This window comes from Dendrobates tinctorius, unplaced genomic scaffold, assembly GCF_039654945.1.
Source record: "Dendrobates tinctorius isolate UK_male_01 unplaced genomic scaffold, ASM3965494v1 ptg000257l, whole genome shotgun sequence".
Classification (NCBI taxonomy): Eukaryota; Metazoa; Chordata; class Amphibia; order Anura; family Dendrobatidae; genus Dendrobates; species Dendrobates tinctorius.
The window spans coordinates 6,519,467-6,537,103 of NW_027361924.1; the positions used below are offsets into that span (position 1 = coordinate 6,519,467).

Consider the following 17,637-nt stretch of genomic DNA (forward strand, 5'->3'; position numbering starts at 1 on the left):
ATAACTACCATAATACTGCCCCCTATGTACAAGAATATAACTACTAGAATACTGCCCCCTATGTACAAGAATATAACTACTATAATACTGCTCCTATATGCAAGAATATAACTACTATAATACTACCCCTATGTACAAGAATATAACTACTATAATACTGCCCCTATGTACAAGAATATAACTACTAGAATACTGCCCCCTATGTACGAGAATATAACTACTATAATACTGCCCCTATGTACAAGAATATAACTACTATAATACTGCTCCTATGTACAAGAATATAACTACTATAATACTGCCCCCTATGTACAAGAATATAACTACTATAATACTGCTCCTATGTGCAAGAATATAACTACTATAATACTGCCCCTATGTACAAGAATATAACTACTATAATACTGCTCCTATGTACAAGAATATAACTACTATAATACTGCCCCCTATGTACAAGAATATAACTACTATAATACTGCTCCTATGTACAAGAATATAACTACTATAATACTGCTCCTATGTACAAGAATATAACTACTATAATACTGCTCCTATGTACAAGAATATAACTACTATAATACTGCCTCTTATGTACAAGAATATAACTACTATAATACTGCTCCTATGTACAAGAATATAACTACTATAATACTGCCTCTTATGTACAAGAATATAACTACTATAATACTGCCTCTTATGTACAAGAATATAACTACTATAATACTGTCCCTATGTACAAGAATATAACTACTATAATACTGCCCCTATGTACAAGAATATAACTACTATAATATTGCCCCCTATGTACAAGAATATAACTACTATATTACTGCTCCTATGTACAAGAATATAACTCCTATAATACTGCCTGCTATGTAGAAGTCTCTGGTTCTCGCAGGTATAGATATATATGATGTTTCTCTTTTGTCCTCACATTTTGTGCAGTAGAAGATGGAACATTTGACTGCTGTACGATATAAGAGAAGGCGGCATCGCATTATATATATAGTAGTGTAATGTAATAATAATGTGGAGAATAATACGGCAGCCTTGTAATATTGCGCTGTGTGAGTACAGCGGGGTGCGCTGCGGCTGCTGGGAGTTCATGTGCTGAGTGGAATAGAAGGTCTTTCTTTCCTCCTCCTACACCTTCCTTATGGTGCGGAGCTGCACAATGCAGGGAGAGCGGCTCGTGTGCCGGGGCTGTGACTTGCCAGCCTCCTACTGGCTTTGAAGGGTTTTCGGAGATGGCAGCACAAGGAGCATTTGTGTTTTGTTTTGTCAAGCCGGGCATTGTCCCTCCAATATGTGGCGGTCCTCCCACGGCATGCTCCACGACCGGCAATGTCCCGAGTGCCTGGTAAATGAGCCCTTGTTATTTTTAATAGGGGGAACATTGTGACTAATGGATGTGATGATCGGATTGTTTGGTCTTCCTTAAGCTGCCTGCATATAGAATATGATACCTGCAGGGAAACAGTCAGCAAGACCAGATTTTTGGAATAATTTCACAATTTGGCTCCACTCGCCAAATAACTCTACCTGCTGCTCTTTGGGGTGTACATCTACTCTAAGCCCTCCTGGAATAACCAATATGGCCCATATCTCCCCTTCCCAGCCCTCCTATTGCCCCACAGTGGGATAAGAAGGGCCGATTCCACCATCGGTGGTCTCCTTTATATATGAAGCCTGATCTTTTGTTGATAGCTGATGTTTTCTTTTACCAGGACGTCTACTTCTGCCCAATGTCAGGATGCTGCCAGCCATCTCTAAAGCAACCTAATTTAGTAATGCTCATGGCGCAGTGTTCTATAAGCCCAAGACCAGGCTGCACCCTCTCTTTCTGTTCCCCTCTATTTTACGGAACGATCACTGACGTCTCTTAGCCCCAAGTGTGCGATGTTTGTATAAAAGCAGGAAATCGGGGAATATTGTGATTTTTTTTTTTTTTTTTTTCCCAGTAGTCCTCTCAAGTCTTCAGAGTATCGGGCTTCCTGATGACAACAGTTTCCAAGAAAGACCAAAAATAGACGTAATAGATGAAGGTGTTCTCCAGAGCAAGAGGTGGAAAACACTGTGACAGGTCAGTCTTATGGAGCGGAGCAAGCATCTAGGAAAGATGGGGTTCAGGTGGTGGATGGAGAATGGTTGGGCTTCCAGGTATGGCTGATGTTCAGGCTTGTAGGTCATGATATCTGGTAGAGGCGTCTCTCTACACCTAAAACACCAAGAATAGTGACAATGTCTCCAGTATCTTCCTTTTCCAAGTTGAGGTTCCTTCTTTTATTACTTTTTGGAATGTTTTGGTCCACATTCGAGTTAGTACAGGAGGTTATAGAATGGAGGTCTGCATAAATGTCTAAGCTTCAGGACTCTTGGAAGGTCGTGAAGACCAGGAAGCCAATCTGAGCCACCTAGCCTCGAGTATTGAGGGTTTCTCCCGTGTCATCCTCTTTGGTGGGCTTTTCTTCTGCTACTTTGCTACTCTCTCTTTTGTTAAAGCTTTGGTTGTCACCATTGTTTAGATTGACATCATTAAAAGAGAAGATACCGCAGGTTTTTACAGTCAGCAAATATCCAAGCTGGAAAAATATGAAGTCCGTGAAAGTATCCCGTCTGACCAAGCTGCTACTGAAATGTGGAGGATTTCTCCACAATTTTCTGTGGACGATACTTTTAGTTGTGAATTATTTTTTTTTCTTTTTATTCCATATTAAAGTTTCGGTCTATTTCATAATAAAGGACATTTTTGTTAATCACCGTAAGAAAAAAATCTGATTGAATCCGGTCACACATGACTGTACGGAGTGTGCACTATATATAAGACACACTATCAAAGGCTGAGAAGACAACCGACATGGAAAATATTCTGTACTTTCTACATGTTGTGTATTTGGGAGATGGTAGTCTAATATACCGATATGTGCTAACATTAATGGTGAGACCCAACATAGAACAATAAAATAACTCATTGTCTGGTCTGTTCTCAGGTTCAATATATAACGGAGATGTCCAGCTCTGAACACCATACTGCAGCATACGTGGATATGAAATACCAATAGGAAGGTGAGTTCATGTATACATACAGACAATGCCTTATCCTGTACTGATCCTGAGCTACATCCTGTATGATACTCCAGAGCTGCACTCACTATTCTGCTGGTGCAGTCACTGTGTACATACATTACATGACTGATCCTGAGTTACACCCTGTTATTATACTCTAGAGCTGCACTCACTATTCTGCTGGTGCAGTCACTGTGTACATACATTACATTACTGACCCTGAGTTACATCCTGTATTATACTCCAGAGCTGCACTCACTATTCTGCTGGTGCAGTCACTGTGTACATACATTACATTACTGATCCTGAGTTACATCCTGTATCATACTCCAGAGCTGCACTCACTATTCGGCAGGTGCAGCCACTGTGTACATACATTTCATTACTGATCCTGAGTTACATCCTGTATTATACTCCAGAGCTGCACTCACTATTCTGCTGGTGCAGTCACTGTGTACATACATTACATTACTGATCCTGAGTTACATCCTGTATTATACCCCAGAGCTGCACTCACTATTCTGCTGGTGCAGTCACTGTGTACATACATTACATGACTGATCCTGAGTTACATCCTGTATTATACTCCAGAGCTGCACTCACTATTCTGCTGGTGCAGTCACTGTGTACATACATTACATGACTGATCCTGAGTTACATCCTGTATTATACCCCAGAGCTGCACTCACTATTCTGCTGGTGCAGTCACTGTGTACATACATTACTGATCCTGAGTTACATCCTGTATTATACCCCAGAGCTGCACTCACTATTCTGCTGGTGCAGTCACTGTGTACATACATTACATTACTGATCCTGAGTTACATCCTGTATTATACCCCAGAGCTGCACTCACTATTCTGCTGGTGCAGTCACTGTGTACATACATTACTGATCCTGAGTTACATCCTGTATTATACCCCAGAGCTGCACTCACTATTCTGCTGGTGCAGTCACTGTGTACATACATTACATTACTGATCCTGAGTTACATCCTGTATTATACCCCAGAGCTGCACTCACTATTCTGCTGGTGCAGTCACTGTGTACATACATTACTGATCCTGAGTTACATCCTGTATTATACCCCAGAGCTGCACTCACTATTCTGCTGGTGCAGTCACTGTGTACATACATTACATTACTGATCCTGAGTTACCTCCTGTATTATACCCCAGAGCTGCACTCACTATTCTGCTGGTGCAGTCACTGTGTACATACATTACTGATCCTGAGTTACATCCTGTATTATACCCCAGAGCTGCACTCACTATTCTGCTGGTGCAGTCACTGTATACATACATTACATTACTGATCCTGACTTACATCCTGTAGATCTTTTATTATAAAAATGAAAAACATAACAATAATAATAACAGAAACATAACAGGAATATCAGCCAGACAATAATCCGCCTACTGAACACTGGTCCAGCCGCTCATTCTCTCCTGTCACACATATTATACGTATATACAGAATAATAACTGATAATAACTTACACCTTCTGGTCCGGTCACCAACAAACTAATAACAAACAATAAAATAGACAAAGGCCGACATAAATATATACATAAACATTTCTTTTTAAGTATATATATGAAATAACCACAAAGTATACAAATATATACAAGGCTAAACTAAACACCCCACACACAATCCCACCATTCCCAACCCCCGCACTGACCTGAGAGCTGGTCCTGCGTCTCATGCCTCAGTCCATGTCCAACGTCCATAGGCCAGATCAGGCAGTGCCAGTGTTTCCCCAAACACTCCAGTGTCCCATAGTCCCACAAGATAAACCCACCTCCCCCCTTTTCCCACCACCCAACCTACCACCTACACCCAAATCTATATCCCTATATACAATATATAAAGAAATAAACACTACAACACCCACAAATCACAAAGCCCAAGTTCGGCGCCTGCAGCCCTACAACACTGTATACCGATCGCAAAAAAAAAAATCTACAGTGTCAGCGGCAGCCCACCACCAGGAAAGGAGATGACCAGACTAGGGCACACTAAAAGAAAAGCCCCTCCAGAGTGGAGCGGCCCTAAGTGTGCCCAGTCTCTCATACTCCAGAGAGTGCACCTTCACCAGGTCACCGAGTATGGTCCTAAACACATCGTCCACTGGGAGGATTTTCCGTTGCGTCGATACTAAGCACCGTGCGTTCCACGTGTGATACCTAACCACTGCGCTGACTAGAAGTAATGTGCAGCGATCCCGGCCACCAAGGTCTCTGAATGCGCCATAGGCCCACTCCGCATAGGAGAGACTGGCCAGCCGAGACCAGCCAATGGAGGCGCCCACCCTGTTGTACACCTCTGCGTTGAAGGGACAATGAAGCAGGAAATGGTCCATGCTTTCCAGCACGGTACCACAATGCTCCCGAGGACAGTTCCTGTCCTCAGAGCTCCTACACTTCAGATTGTCCCTCACACACAGTTTTCAATGGAAGTAGCGCCAAGTCCCAAAACTTCGAGGGGATCCAGATAGAAATCAAAAGATGCAAACTCACCTCAAGATCCCGACTTGGGCAATCCCTGAGCACCAGAGACCTCTGGAAATGGGTCAACAGAACCCTATTGTCAAGGAGTTTCCTTGGCTGAGTCCTGATCTCCCACATTCCCAGACCCCACCGGCGAATTACCTGCAGAACCAAGGTAGCGTAAGTCGGAAGATGTCCATGCGGTGTGCGAAGATCCTTCACTTGCCCTCCTGTCTCCCATTCCTGGAAGAAAGGCTGAAACCATCCGCTACAGTAGAATACCCATGGAGGAGACCTCTCTTTCCAGACAATGGCGGATCTTAATAGGGGCGGATGGGGCGGTCGCCCGGGGCCCAGGGGCAGGGGCGGGCTGGGCCGGTGGCAGCGAGGCAAATGCCCCCCGGACCGCTCCCCCAGCACCTGTACAGGGCCGGCCGTGCCCTGTGCTGTGACGCCGCCGGCAGCAGACAGCCGCCCGCGTCACAGTCTATGAGGGGCCGGGAGCTGTGCACGGCCGTCACCTTGACGGCTGCTCAGCTCCGGCTGTACTTCCGGGTCAGATGTCGGGCGTGCGCGATGACGTCATCGTGCACGCGCCGACATGTCCCGGAGGATGCTGAAAGCAGAGGCGCTGCTGGGGAGCGAGCCGGCTGTGAGGTAAGTATGGGGAACTTTTTTTATTTTTTTTTATTTATAAAATGAATTAAATGGGGGAGGGGGTGAGTTGGGGCTGTACACAATGAAGGGGGGGGGTGACTGGGGCCTGTATATGATGAAGGGGGGGGTGACTGGGGGCTGTATATGATGAAGGGGGGTGACTGGGGCCTGTATATGATGAAGGGGGGGTGACTGGGGGCTGTATATGATGAAGGGGGGGTGACTGGGGGCTGTATATGATGAAGGGGGGTGACTGGGGGCTGTATATGATGAAGGGGGGTGACTGGGGGCTGTATATGATGAAGGGGGGGTGACTGGGGGCTGTATATGATGAAGGGGGTGACTGGGGCCTGTATATGATGAAGGGGGGGTGACTGGGGGCTGTATATGATGAAGGGGGGGGTGACTGGGGGCTGTATATGATGAAGGGGGGTGACTGGGGGCTGTATATGATGACAGGGGGGTGACTGGGGGCTGTATATGATGAAGGGGGTGACTGGGGGCTGTATATGAAGGAGGGGTGACTGGGGGATGTATATGATGAAGGGGTGACTGGGGGCTGTATATGATGAAGGGGGGTGACTGGGGGCTGTATATGATGAAGGGGGGGTGACTGGGGGCTGTATATGATGAAGGGGGTGACTGGGGGCTGTATATGAAGGAGGGGTGACTGGGGGATGTATATGATGAAGGGGGTGACTGGCGCCTGTATATGATGAAGGGGGGTGACTGGGGGCTGTATATGATGAAGGGGGGGTGACTGGGGGCTGTATATGATGAAGGGGGTGACTGGGGGCTGTATATGAAGGAGGGGTGACTGGGGGATGTATATGATGAAGGGGGGGTGACTGGGGGCTGTATATGATGAAGGGGGGGTGACTGGGGGCTGTATATGATGAAGGGGGGGTGACTGGGGCCTGTATATGATGAAGGGGGGGTGACTGGGGCCTGTATATGATGAAGGGGGGGTGACTGGGGGCTGTATATGATGAAGGGGGGGTGACTGGGGGCTGTATATGATGAAGGGGGGTGACTGGGGGCTGTATATGATGAAGGGGGGTGACTGGGGGCTGTATATGAAGGAGGGGTGACTGGGGGCTGTATATGATGAAGGGGGGGTGACTGGGGCCTGTATATGATGAAGGGGGGTGACTGGGGCCTGTATATGATGAAGGGGGGGTGACTGGGGCCTGTATATGATGAAGGGGGGGTGACTGGGGGCTGTATATGATGAAGGGGGGGTGACTGGGGGCTGTATATGATGACAGGGGGGTGACTGGGGGCTGTATATGATGACGGGGGGGGTGACTGGGGGCTGTATATGATGAAGGGGGGTGACTGGGGTTGTACAGGATGAAGGGGGTGAGTGGGGGCTTCACAGGATGAAGGGGGGATGAGTGGGGGCTGCACATGATGAAGGGGGGTGAGTGGGGCTGCACATGATGAAGGGGGGGTGAGTGGGGCTGCACATGATGAAGGGGGGGTGAGTGGGGCTGCACATGATGAAGGGGGGGTGAGTGGGGCTGCACATGATGAAGTGGGGGATAAGGGGGACTGCACATGATGAAGTGGGGGATAAGGGGGACTGCACATGATGAAGTGGGGGGATAAGGGGGACTGCACATGATGAAGTGGGGGGATAAGGGGGACTGCACATGATGAATTAAGGGGTAAGTGGGACTGTACATGATGAATTAAGGGGTAATTGGGACTGCACATGATGAATTAAGGGGTAAGTGGGACTGCACATGATGAATTGGGGGTAAGGGGGACTGTACATGATGAATTGGGGGTAAGGGGGACTGCACATGAAGTGGGGGTAAGGGGGACTGCACATGATGTGGGGGTAAAATTAACTGCACATGATGATGGGGGAGTGGGGCTGCACATGAAGTTGGGGGGGAAGGGGACTGCACATGATAAAATGGAAGGGGGGATAAGGGGCTGCAAATGATGAAGCGGCACTGCAGATGAAGTGAGTGGGTGATAGGGGACTGCAATGGATGAAGTAAGGGGACTTCAAATTAAAGTGGGGACATTAAAGTGGATCCCCTATGGCCAGGATCACGTTGGGCGATTTTGTGCGTATTGGCCGTAGGCCTACAGCTTATGTGCAACGTCTTTTTAGGCCATGTCCACACGTGGTGGAATGGTGGCGGGTTTTCCGTATGGACCCGCAGCAAACCAAGTGCTGCGGTCCGTACGGCTGTCAATTCCCGCACGGGGACCGCAGCGCTCAGGTGGGAAGGGGGGTACAGGGGCCCAGGTTTTATGAACAGCCCCGGGCCCATAGTCCACTTAATCCGCCACTGTTTCCAGAGGTTTGCAATATTGATCTTAATGAAGGTATCCACAAGGAATACCACATGGTTGACCATACCCAACCCTCCTAGTATCCTCGTATGGTAAGTAACCTCCCTCTTGACCAGGTTCAGTCTACGAGGGGCGATCCAAAAGTAATGATAATCGGTTATTTCTATTGCACACAGAAATTAAAATAAAATGTTTTTTTCTCTCTTAGGTACCCACTAGTCCAGGAAAAAAAAATCACTTAAATAGGCCACGATTCCCGGGAGCTACATTCATTTGAATATGAAGTGCCAAGGAGTGAACATCAAAATGGAAAAAAACGAGCTCAGAGCTGTCATCAAATACCTCTGCTTGAAAAAAATGTCTACCAAAGACATACAGATCGACATGGTGGAAACATTGGGGGACTCTTCTCCTCCATATTACACAGTTGCACGCTGGGCCAAGGAATTTAAGCTGGCAAGAACATAGACGGAAGATGAACATCGCAAAGGACGCCCATCCACGTCCCTCAATGGAGAAAACGTGAAAAAAGTTGAAGAAGTTGTGTTGGCAGATCGAAGAGTGACTATCAGGCATGTAGCTGAGGTCACAGGGATCTCATATGGCAGTATTCAAAGAATCCTTGCAAAAGAATTGCATATGAGAAAGGTCTCCGCACGTTGGGTGCCAGAAATGTGAACCGACGAGCAAAAGAAGAAACGAGTTGACATTTCAATAGCAAATCTCGAAAAGTTCCAAGCAGACAAGGAGAATTTTTTGTCACGTTTTTTGACCATGGATGAGACCTGGATTCACCACTTTGATCCCGAAACTAAACAACAATCGATGACATGGAAACGAGCCGACAAACCGACGCCGAAGAAATTCAAAGTGTCAAGCTCAGCAGGGAAGGTTATGGCGTCCTTTTTTTGGGACGCTGAAGGAATTATTATGGTGGACTATTTGGAGAAGGGAGCCACTATTACGGGCTCCTACTACGCAGAACAAATAAGAAGATAGCGGGAGGCCATCAAGGAGAAAAGGCGCGGCAAACTGCGGGCTGGAGTGCTGTTTCACCAAGATGGCGCACCGGCTCACAAAGCTGCAGTTGCCATGGCTACCATTCAAGAAGCGGGCTTTGAAGTGGTGGAACACCCCCACTATTCGCCAGATCTAGCCCCCAGTGACTTCTTTCTCTTTCCTCGGCTCAAGGAACACCTCCGGGGCAAGAAATTTGACGACAATAGCGACGTGATAACCGCTGTTGGGGAGTTTTTTGAGGGTCAAGATCAAGAATTTTTTTCGAAGGGAATTCTAAGTTTAGAAAAGAGATGGACTAAATGTATAGACTTGTTAGGAGACTATGTAGAAAAATAATTTATTTTTTTTTACTATATTCATTGTGTTTATTATTGATTATCATTACTTTTGGATCGCCCCTCGTATTCCTCCATAACAGTTGGAAGAACAAACTGTTGACCCGAGTCCAGAGAGACTCCAGCAAGATGCATACACTGCCCAGATAAATCCGTAAAGGGAGCAGGTAAGTTTTGATCAGGTTTACCCTTTCCCTGAGGGTCAAAGACCAACCCTTCCATAGGTTCACCTTCTGAGTGGCGATCTCTAGCCTGCTGTCCCAATTTTGTTTGGGGTAATCCCCCTGGCCAAATTCGATGCCAAGGACTTTTGCAGAGACTTTGGGTCCTGGAAGGGTTTCCAGGAGATCAAAACCAGAATCTCCTCCTCCCAGCCAGAGACTCACGCTTATCCCGGTTGATCTTGGACCCGGATGCCTCCGAGTAGCGATCTACCTCTGACATCAGCCGCCCTGCCTCCTTGTGAGAGGAAACAAAAACAGTGACATCATCAGCATACGCCACCACCTTCAGAGTGGCCTCCGGTGCTGCCCGGTCCATCCTGATCCCGGCCAACGGTTCACGCTCCACCCTCCTAAGAAGTGGGTCAATCGCAAATACGTACAGCAGCGTGCTCAAGGGACAACCCTGGCGAACACCAGATCCAACCTCAAAAGAGCTGCCAATCCAACCGTTCACAAGCGGGAAACTCTGCCCCACCGTACAAGGTTTTAAGCCAATCAACAAACCCCCCCGGCAGGCCATATCTCAGAAGGACAGACCAGAGGTACTCATGATTAACCCGATCAAACGCTTTTGCCTGGTCCAGTGACCAGCCCTACCCTGCTCCACCGCCTCCCGGACACAGAGCACAGCACTAAATGTGCTGCGACCTGGAACAGAGCAATGCTGGGCCTCCGAAAGGAGTCGGGGTGCAAATTTCACCAGCCAATTAAACAGCACCTTTGCCAGAATCTTCCTGTCTGCATTGAGAAGCGCTATGGGACGCCAATTCTCAATGCACGATGGGTCCTTACCCATTGACAAGATGATCAGGGCAGACCTCCTCATTGACTTTGGCAGAGTACCCGAGGAAAGACACTCATTGAATACCTCAGTCAAGAGGGGAACTAAAGCGTCCTTAAAGGTCTTATAAAACTCAGATGTTAAGCCATCTGGACCGGGCAATTTTTTTTTTTTTTTTTTTTTGGGGGGGGGGGCAAGCCCTTCAATCGCCAACTTAACTTCCTCTTCCCTGATCATCTCTGTCAAAACGTCAAGAGAGGGGTTTACCCCTGGTTCGGGAACGGCTTCAGCCAGAAAAGCCGACATCTCATCCCAATCAAGATCCCTCTTCCCCAAGAGGTGCGAGTAGAAGGATCTGACAACCTCCAGGATCCCTGATCTGGATCGCCTCAGGGACCCCGTAGTGTCGACCAGTCCTGTAACTACTTTACTATTCACTGACATCTTGCAGTTTCTGTAAGGGTCGGGCGAGCGGTACTTCCCGTAATCCCTCTCAAAAACCAAAGATGCGTGTCTATCGTACTGACACCTCATGAGCAAAGATTTCACTCTGGAGATCTCCTCACGGCTACCTCCAGTTGAGACAAGATGCTTGAGTTTCCTCCTCAGACTCTGATACAGGCAGTACCTGCTCAGACTCCTGAGGCTCGAGAGCTGGCGGAAGAATCTGGCAACCCTTTTTTGAACATCTCCCACCACTCTGACTTACTACTACAAAGATTCAGTAAGGGTACCTGGCTCTGAAGAAAATCCTCAAAGGACTGTCTTATGTCCACTTCTTCCAAGAGAGACGAATTGAGCCTCCAAAAGCCTCTTCCCATCCGGAGAGTCTCTGTAACATTCAGAGAAAAGAAAATCAAACAGTGGTCGGAGAACTCCACCTCAACAACAGACACTGCTGAAGAGACAGCTTATAAAACCTATCTATTCTGGACCTACAGTTACCTCTACGATAGGTGAACCCCTCGTGGCCTGGGGTGTGCCGAATGTGGACATCCACCAGGCGAGCCTCTCTAGCTATACAATTAAGGGCGACGCTATCATAAGTCAGCTTGTCTCTGGAACCTCCTGTATCTTGGGGCCTCATGACAGTAATGAAGTCCCCTCCAAAGACAACCTGCCGACTTGTAAAAAGGTAGGGCTTGATCCTCATAAAGAGACACTTCCGGTCCCACTTAGATTGGGGACCATAGATGTTAATGAGCCGGAGCTCTTGTCCCTTCATGAGGACATCTAAGATCAGGCACCTCCCCATTTCTAACTCAATAACCCGTCAGCATTACACTCTGCTATACGGCTGGACCACAAGAGACCAATAGAAGGGCCTAAGTCTCCTCTCCCTTTTGGCTTTGAACACGTCTGCCATGTTTGGCCGTCTGGTCTCTTTCAAAAAGAAAATGTCAGCTTCAACACGGCTGAGAAAATCAGTGGCCGCAAATCTGGCTGTATTTGACTTTATGCTGGCGACATTAATGGACGCCAGCCTCAACGGAGTGGATACCGCCATCATTGGTGATTGAGATAGATGGCTTTCTTCTTCCTACTCCCCTTATCCTCTGCCTCAGAGGAGGAATCCTTCCCCCTCTTTAATGACACAGAGGTGTCCATTCCCACGTGATTTTTCTTTTTGTCGTCCTCGTCTCCGGGCCAGTCCCTCCCTCCAAGGACCTTACATTCCCAGAAGAAGGAGACTCGGCACCCCCTGTAAGCTCCGCCAAAGCCGGAACCTCACCCTCAGCTTCCTCCTCAGAGGAAGAGATGTTCTCAAGGGCTTGGAACCGATTAGAAAGACCAACCAGAGGGGAGTCAGTTTTTCCTTCCTTGGGTACCTTGGTCAGAGCGGGAGAAGATGTTTTATCTCCCTTCTTTCTCTTTTTTGGTGCCGAGCTTACGCTTGTGCTCTAGCCACTGCCTATTATCCTCATCCATACTTTCATAATGGGAGGATTCGGCGGCAGTGGCAGTTTCCTCCTTGTGGATCCTCCTGACCTCCTCATCCAACTCATCATCCCTCGGCACCTCAGCAGCAAGACTGGCATCCAGGACAGGGGTCACCGCAGTAGCCCGGGGCTCGCCCAGCTCCCTCTCCTGTTTGCGGTTGTCTAGATGCCTCAGCTGGGCAGGTGTCTTTTTATTGCTTTTCCTCCTTGGCCCCTCAGCTCCCTCACCCCTGCTAGTCCCTTCTCCAGCAGAATCAGCCTCAAGGTTTTCTCCCACCGGGGTCACGACTGCATTAGCGAAGGAGCGAGGACAACGGCTGAATGGGTGACCTAAGTCACCACAGCAGTAGCACCTAATCTCCACACAAGATGCAGCAAGATGGCCGATATCCCCACACAATGCACATTTCTGCACAGTGCATTTTGCACTGAAGTGTGTGGGGTCACCGCACTTGTGACAGAGCTTCGGTTGCCCCTGGTAGAATACCTGGATAAGATCTCTACCCAGGAAGGCAGATGATGGAATGTGGGCAACTGTACCACCTGAACGCTTAGGTTTTACGATAAACGTCCAGGCCCCTGACCAGATACCATACTCATCGCGGTTTTTCTTTGGCATTTCCACCACTTCTCCATATCTGCCAAGCCACGTCACGATGTCATAACAAGAAAGCGACTTGTTACAAGTCATCACGGTCACTTTCTTGACTTGATTTTGGCGAGACACCACCTGAATGGCAAAGTCTCGCCACCCGGGCTCATTTTTTGCCAACTCATAATTCAACCAAAAGAGCTCAAGCCCCTCTGGCCGGTCAAAGCTGACATCAAACTCGGGCGTGGAATAGGGATGTATCAAGGCGTAGATGTCAATAGCCTTGAAGCCCATCTTCAGCAGGAGCTCCACAACCTTAGACCTTGGAGGACACGCATCACTGCCCCTCCACCGAAGACGGACCACATTCCTACGCACACTACCTGGCCCGGCTGTCGGAAGGGACCACACTGTGTTTCCCCCATTTTGCTCTCGGAAGGCCCCGAGGCCATGCCTCTCTATCCAGAAGGATAGATCAACCTCTCGACCCTCTACCGTTAGTGATCTCTCCCCCTTCTTTAGAGCCTCCAGGAGACGCCGCTGCAACATGCCGTCCCCAGGGCCCGGAGACGAGGAGGACGCACTATTTCCCCCGGAGGTGACAGCGGCATAACTACTAACGGGTACTGCCACCATCGGGGGTGCAACCGGACCAGTGATCACATCAACACCAACAGTATCATTATTACCCACCTCCATAACACCCTCACTCTCCACCAAACCAGCAACCACACCACTAGACAAAGAAATTTCCTCATCCATACCTCCCACCACATTCTCTCCTGCTGGACCAGTGACAACAGGGGGTGGCATTTTGACCTTCACATCATCAGGCACAAGGGGCTCAGTCTCCTCCACAGAACTGGAGGAGACCTCACCCCTGGACTTACGGGTGCCCTCCACATCATCAGTTGGTAATTTCCATTGCTTCACTAGGCGCCGCTGATCTTTTGCCGCTGTGAGGCGCCGCTGATCCTTCATGTCAAGATCTTGCTGACCAGCGGCGCTAACACAGAACAGGATCTTGGGAGGATCAGAACGCCCAGCCCCAACAGCCCCCTCACACTGCAGCTGCTTCTCATCTAAGTGATCAGCTGCAACAGCATTCAGGGGCGCCGAGGCTACCGGAGCTGCCACCGACACTGGGCCGCGCCCCCCTCCCACTGAGGAGCACACCACAGCTTCGTGGCCTAACCGTATACCCGCCGCCGGGCCGCCCTCACTGTCCAGCCTCTCGGCTGATGCACCTGCTGCTACGTCCCCGCTACTACAAGCAGAGACGGAGCTCTGCGCCTCACTACCGTGCTCTGTACTCTCCCCGCGCCTTTGCACCGGATCCACAGCAGAACCCGGGCTGGGCTGGGCAACGGGGCTTATGCAGAGAGCTGACCCTGCAGCTGACTCAGGGGGTACAGGGAGGGGGGCATATATATAACTCACCACTTCCTGCAGCTTTGGTTTGGTGGTCTTTGTCTTTTTCTTCTGGCCCCCAGGTGCCTTCTCTGGTAAATCATCACCAAGATGGAAGTTCTGAAGGCACACTGGGGACTCAAGGAGCTTGATCTCCGCCATTAGAGCCCCTCCATGGCCGCTGTTGTCACTGTCCTGCCCAGAGCCAGCAGAACTGCGACCAGATGCCAATGTCGCCTGTCCAGCAGGGAGCTCGCTGCACGTGGCCTGCGGGTGACTTTGCAGGCTGCCAGATGGGGCTTTCTGCTGGTCGTCATCATCATCATCACCCACCTGGCTCTCCAGCTGCAGCCCCATCTGTCTTTGCTCTCTGTTATCAGCCATTTCTCTAAATCTGTCCTCATTCATCATTTTTTCTTTAAATGGTCCACTCTTCTCTCTTAGGAATGCTTTCCTCACCTCCAGCTCATTAATATCCAGCTTCAGTTGCTTTACCTCCGCCTGGAGTTGGGTCTTCCTGGGTCTGGAGGCACCTGCAGCTTTGGCGCTTGTGCAGCGCAGCTCCTCCCGGAGCCTCCTGATGGTCTTACTCGCCTCTTCATACTCACGGAGGTGGCTCATGACCCGGGAGGCATAGGTGGACACAGACTCCTTTGGTTTCTGCAGCCCCCAACTTTCCTCAGCGAGGGCGGCCTTACCTCCGTGAGCACTCAGCTTTCCTCCGGAAGTACCGCCATCTTGCACGCTGCTAGCAGGCTTCTCCATGTTGGAAGCCATACGGCTTCTCTGGGTCTCTGCAGGCCTGGGGGGAGTAGGAGCCACATTGCTGTGACTCCTGGTGGAGCGTCTCACCCCCGAGTCCTCTGATGTGCAGGCCGGTTGCTGGTTTCTTCTGTTCCCCTCCGGCTTGGATCGGGAAACAGAAGCCTGGGACTTGGCTCCTTCGCTCATCCCAGGAAACCCACTCCTCCCCGGGTAGGAGAGAGAGCAGGTCCCTGGGTGGAGAGGTGATGGTTCTCTGGAGTTCAGGCGCACACAGCTGGAGCAGCAGCGAACACACCCACAATTAGCACAATGAGCAGCAGCTGAACAGAGCTGCACTCACTATTCTGCTGGTGCAGTTACTGTGTACATACATTACATTACTGATCCTGAGTTACATCCTGTATTATACTCCAGAGCTGCACTCACTATTCTGCTGGTGCAGTCACTGTGTACATACATTACTGATCCTGAGTTACATCCTGTATTATACCCCAGAGCTGCACTCACTATTCTGCTGGTGCAGTCACTGTGTACATACATTACTGATCCTGAGTTACATCCTGTATTATACCCCAGAGCTGCACTCACTATTCTGCTGGTGCAGTCACTGTGTACATACATTACATTACTGATCCTGAGTTACCTCTTGTATTATACTCCAGAGCTGCACTCACTATTCTGTTGGTGCAGTCACTGTGTACATACATTACATTACTGATCCTAAGTTACCTCCTGTATTATACCCCAGAGCTGCACTCACTATTCTGTTGGTGCAGTCACTGTGTACATACATTACATTACTGATCCTGAGTTACCTCCTGTATTATACTCCAGAGCTGCACTCACTATTCTGTTGGTGTAGTCACTGTATACATACATTACATTACTGATCCTGAGTTACCTCCTGTATTATACTCCAGAGCTGCACTCACTATTCTGCTGGTACAGTCACTGTGTACATACATTACATTATTGATCCTGAGTTACCTCCTGTATTATACCCCAGAGCTGCACTCACTATTCTGCTGGTGCAGTCACTGTGTACATACATTACTGATCCTGAGTTACCTCCTGTATTATACTCCAGAGCTGCACTCACTATTCAGCTGATGCAGTCATTGTGCACATACATTACTGATCCTGAGTTACCTCCTGTATTATACCCCAGAGCTGCACTAACTATTCTGCTTGTACAGTCACTGTGTACATACATTACATTACTGATCCTGAGTTACATCCTGTATTATACCCCAGAGCTGCACTCACTATTCTGCTGGTGCAGTCACTGTGTACATACATTACATTACTGATCCTGAGTTACCTCCTGTATTATACTCCAGAGCTGCACTCACTATTCTGCTGGTGCAGTCACTGTGTACATACATTACTGATCCTGAGTTACCTCCTGTATTATACTCCAGAGCTGCACTCACTATTCTGCTGGTACAGTCACTGTGTACATACATTACATTATTGATCCTGAGTTACCTCCTGTATTATACCCCAGAGCTGCACTCACTATTCTGCTGGTGCAGTCACTGTGTACATACATTACTGATCCTGAGTTACCTCCTGTATTATACTCCAGAGCTGCACTCACTATTCTGCTGGTGCAGTCTCTGTGTACATACATTACATTACTGATCCTGAGTTACCTCCTGTATTATACCCCAGAGCTGCACTAACTATTCTGCTGGTACAGTCACTGTGTACATACATTACATTACTGATCCTGAGTTACATCCTGTATTATACTCCAGAGCTGCACTCACTATTCTGCTGGTGGTATAAAACCTATAGGATCTCACATCTACCGTATTATAGGTTAACTGAACGACGTTTGTCTCATCTCTATGTTCTTACATTCGCAGACCAAGAAGAGGAGAGAAGATGGTTCAGAAATACCAGTCGCCCGTGCGGGTCTACAAGTATCCATTCGAACTGGTCATGGCGGTGAGTCCATGTACAGCTGGTATAACCTGGGTATCACCTGTATGTAATTATATATGTACAGCTGGTATAACCTGGGCATCTCCTGTATA

The 17,637-nt window shown here is 48.6% G+C and overlaps 1 protein-coding gene across 8 annotated transcripts in view; it reads left to right on the plus strand.

Moving 5' to 3' along the window:
• SEC14L5 (SEC14 like lipid binding 5) overlaps window positions 1-17,637 on the plus strand; it is a 129,248-nt gene that overhangs the window by 31,007 nt on the left and 80,604 nt on the right. For 6 of the 8 annotated variants that reach the window (XM_073558558.1, XM_073558556.1, XM_073558553.1 and 3 more), the window contains exons 3-5: window positions 1,962-2,083; window positions 2,991-3,066; window positions 17,467-17,548. In XM_073558558.1, the coding sequence (XP_073414659.1) occupies window positions 17,486-17,548 (63 nt within the window). In that variant the 5' untranslated portion in view covers window positions 1,962-2,083; window positions 2,991-3,066; window positions 17,467-17,485. Of the gene's footprint in view, window positions 1-1,155; window positions 1,361-1,961; window positions 2,084-2,990; window positions 3,067-17,466; window positions 17,549-17,637 lie in introns of those variants that run through there. The other 2 variants (XM_073558561.1, XM_073558560.1) reach the window with 2 other exon arrangements.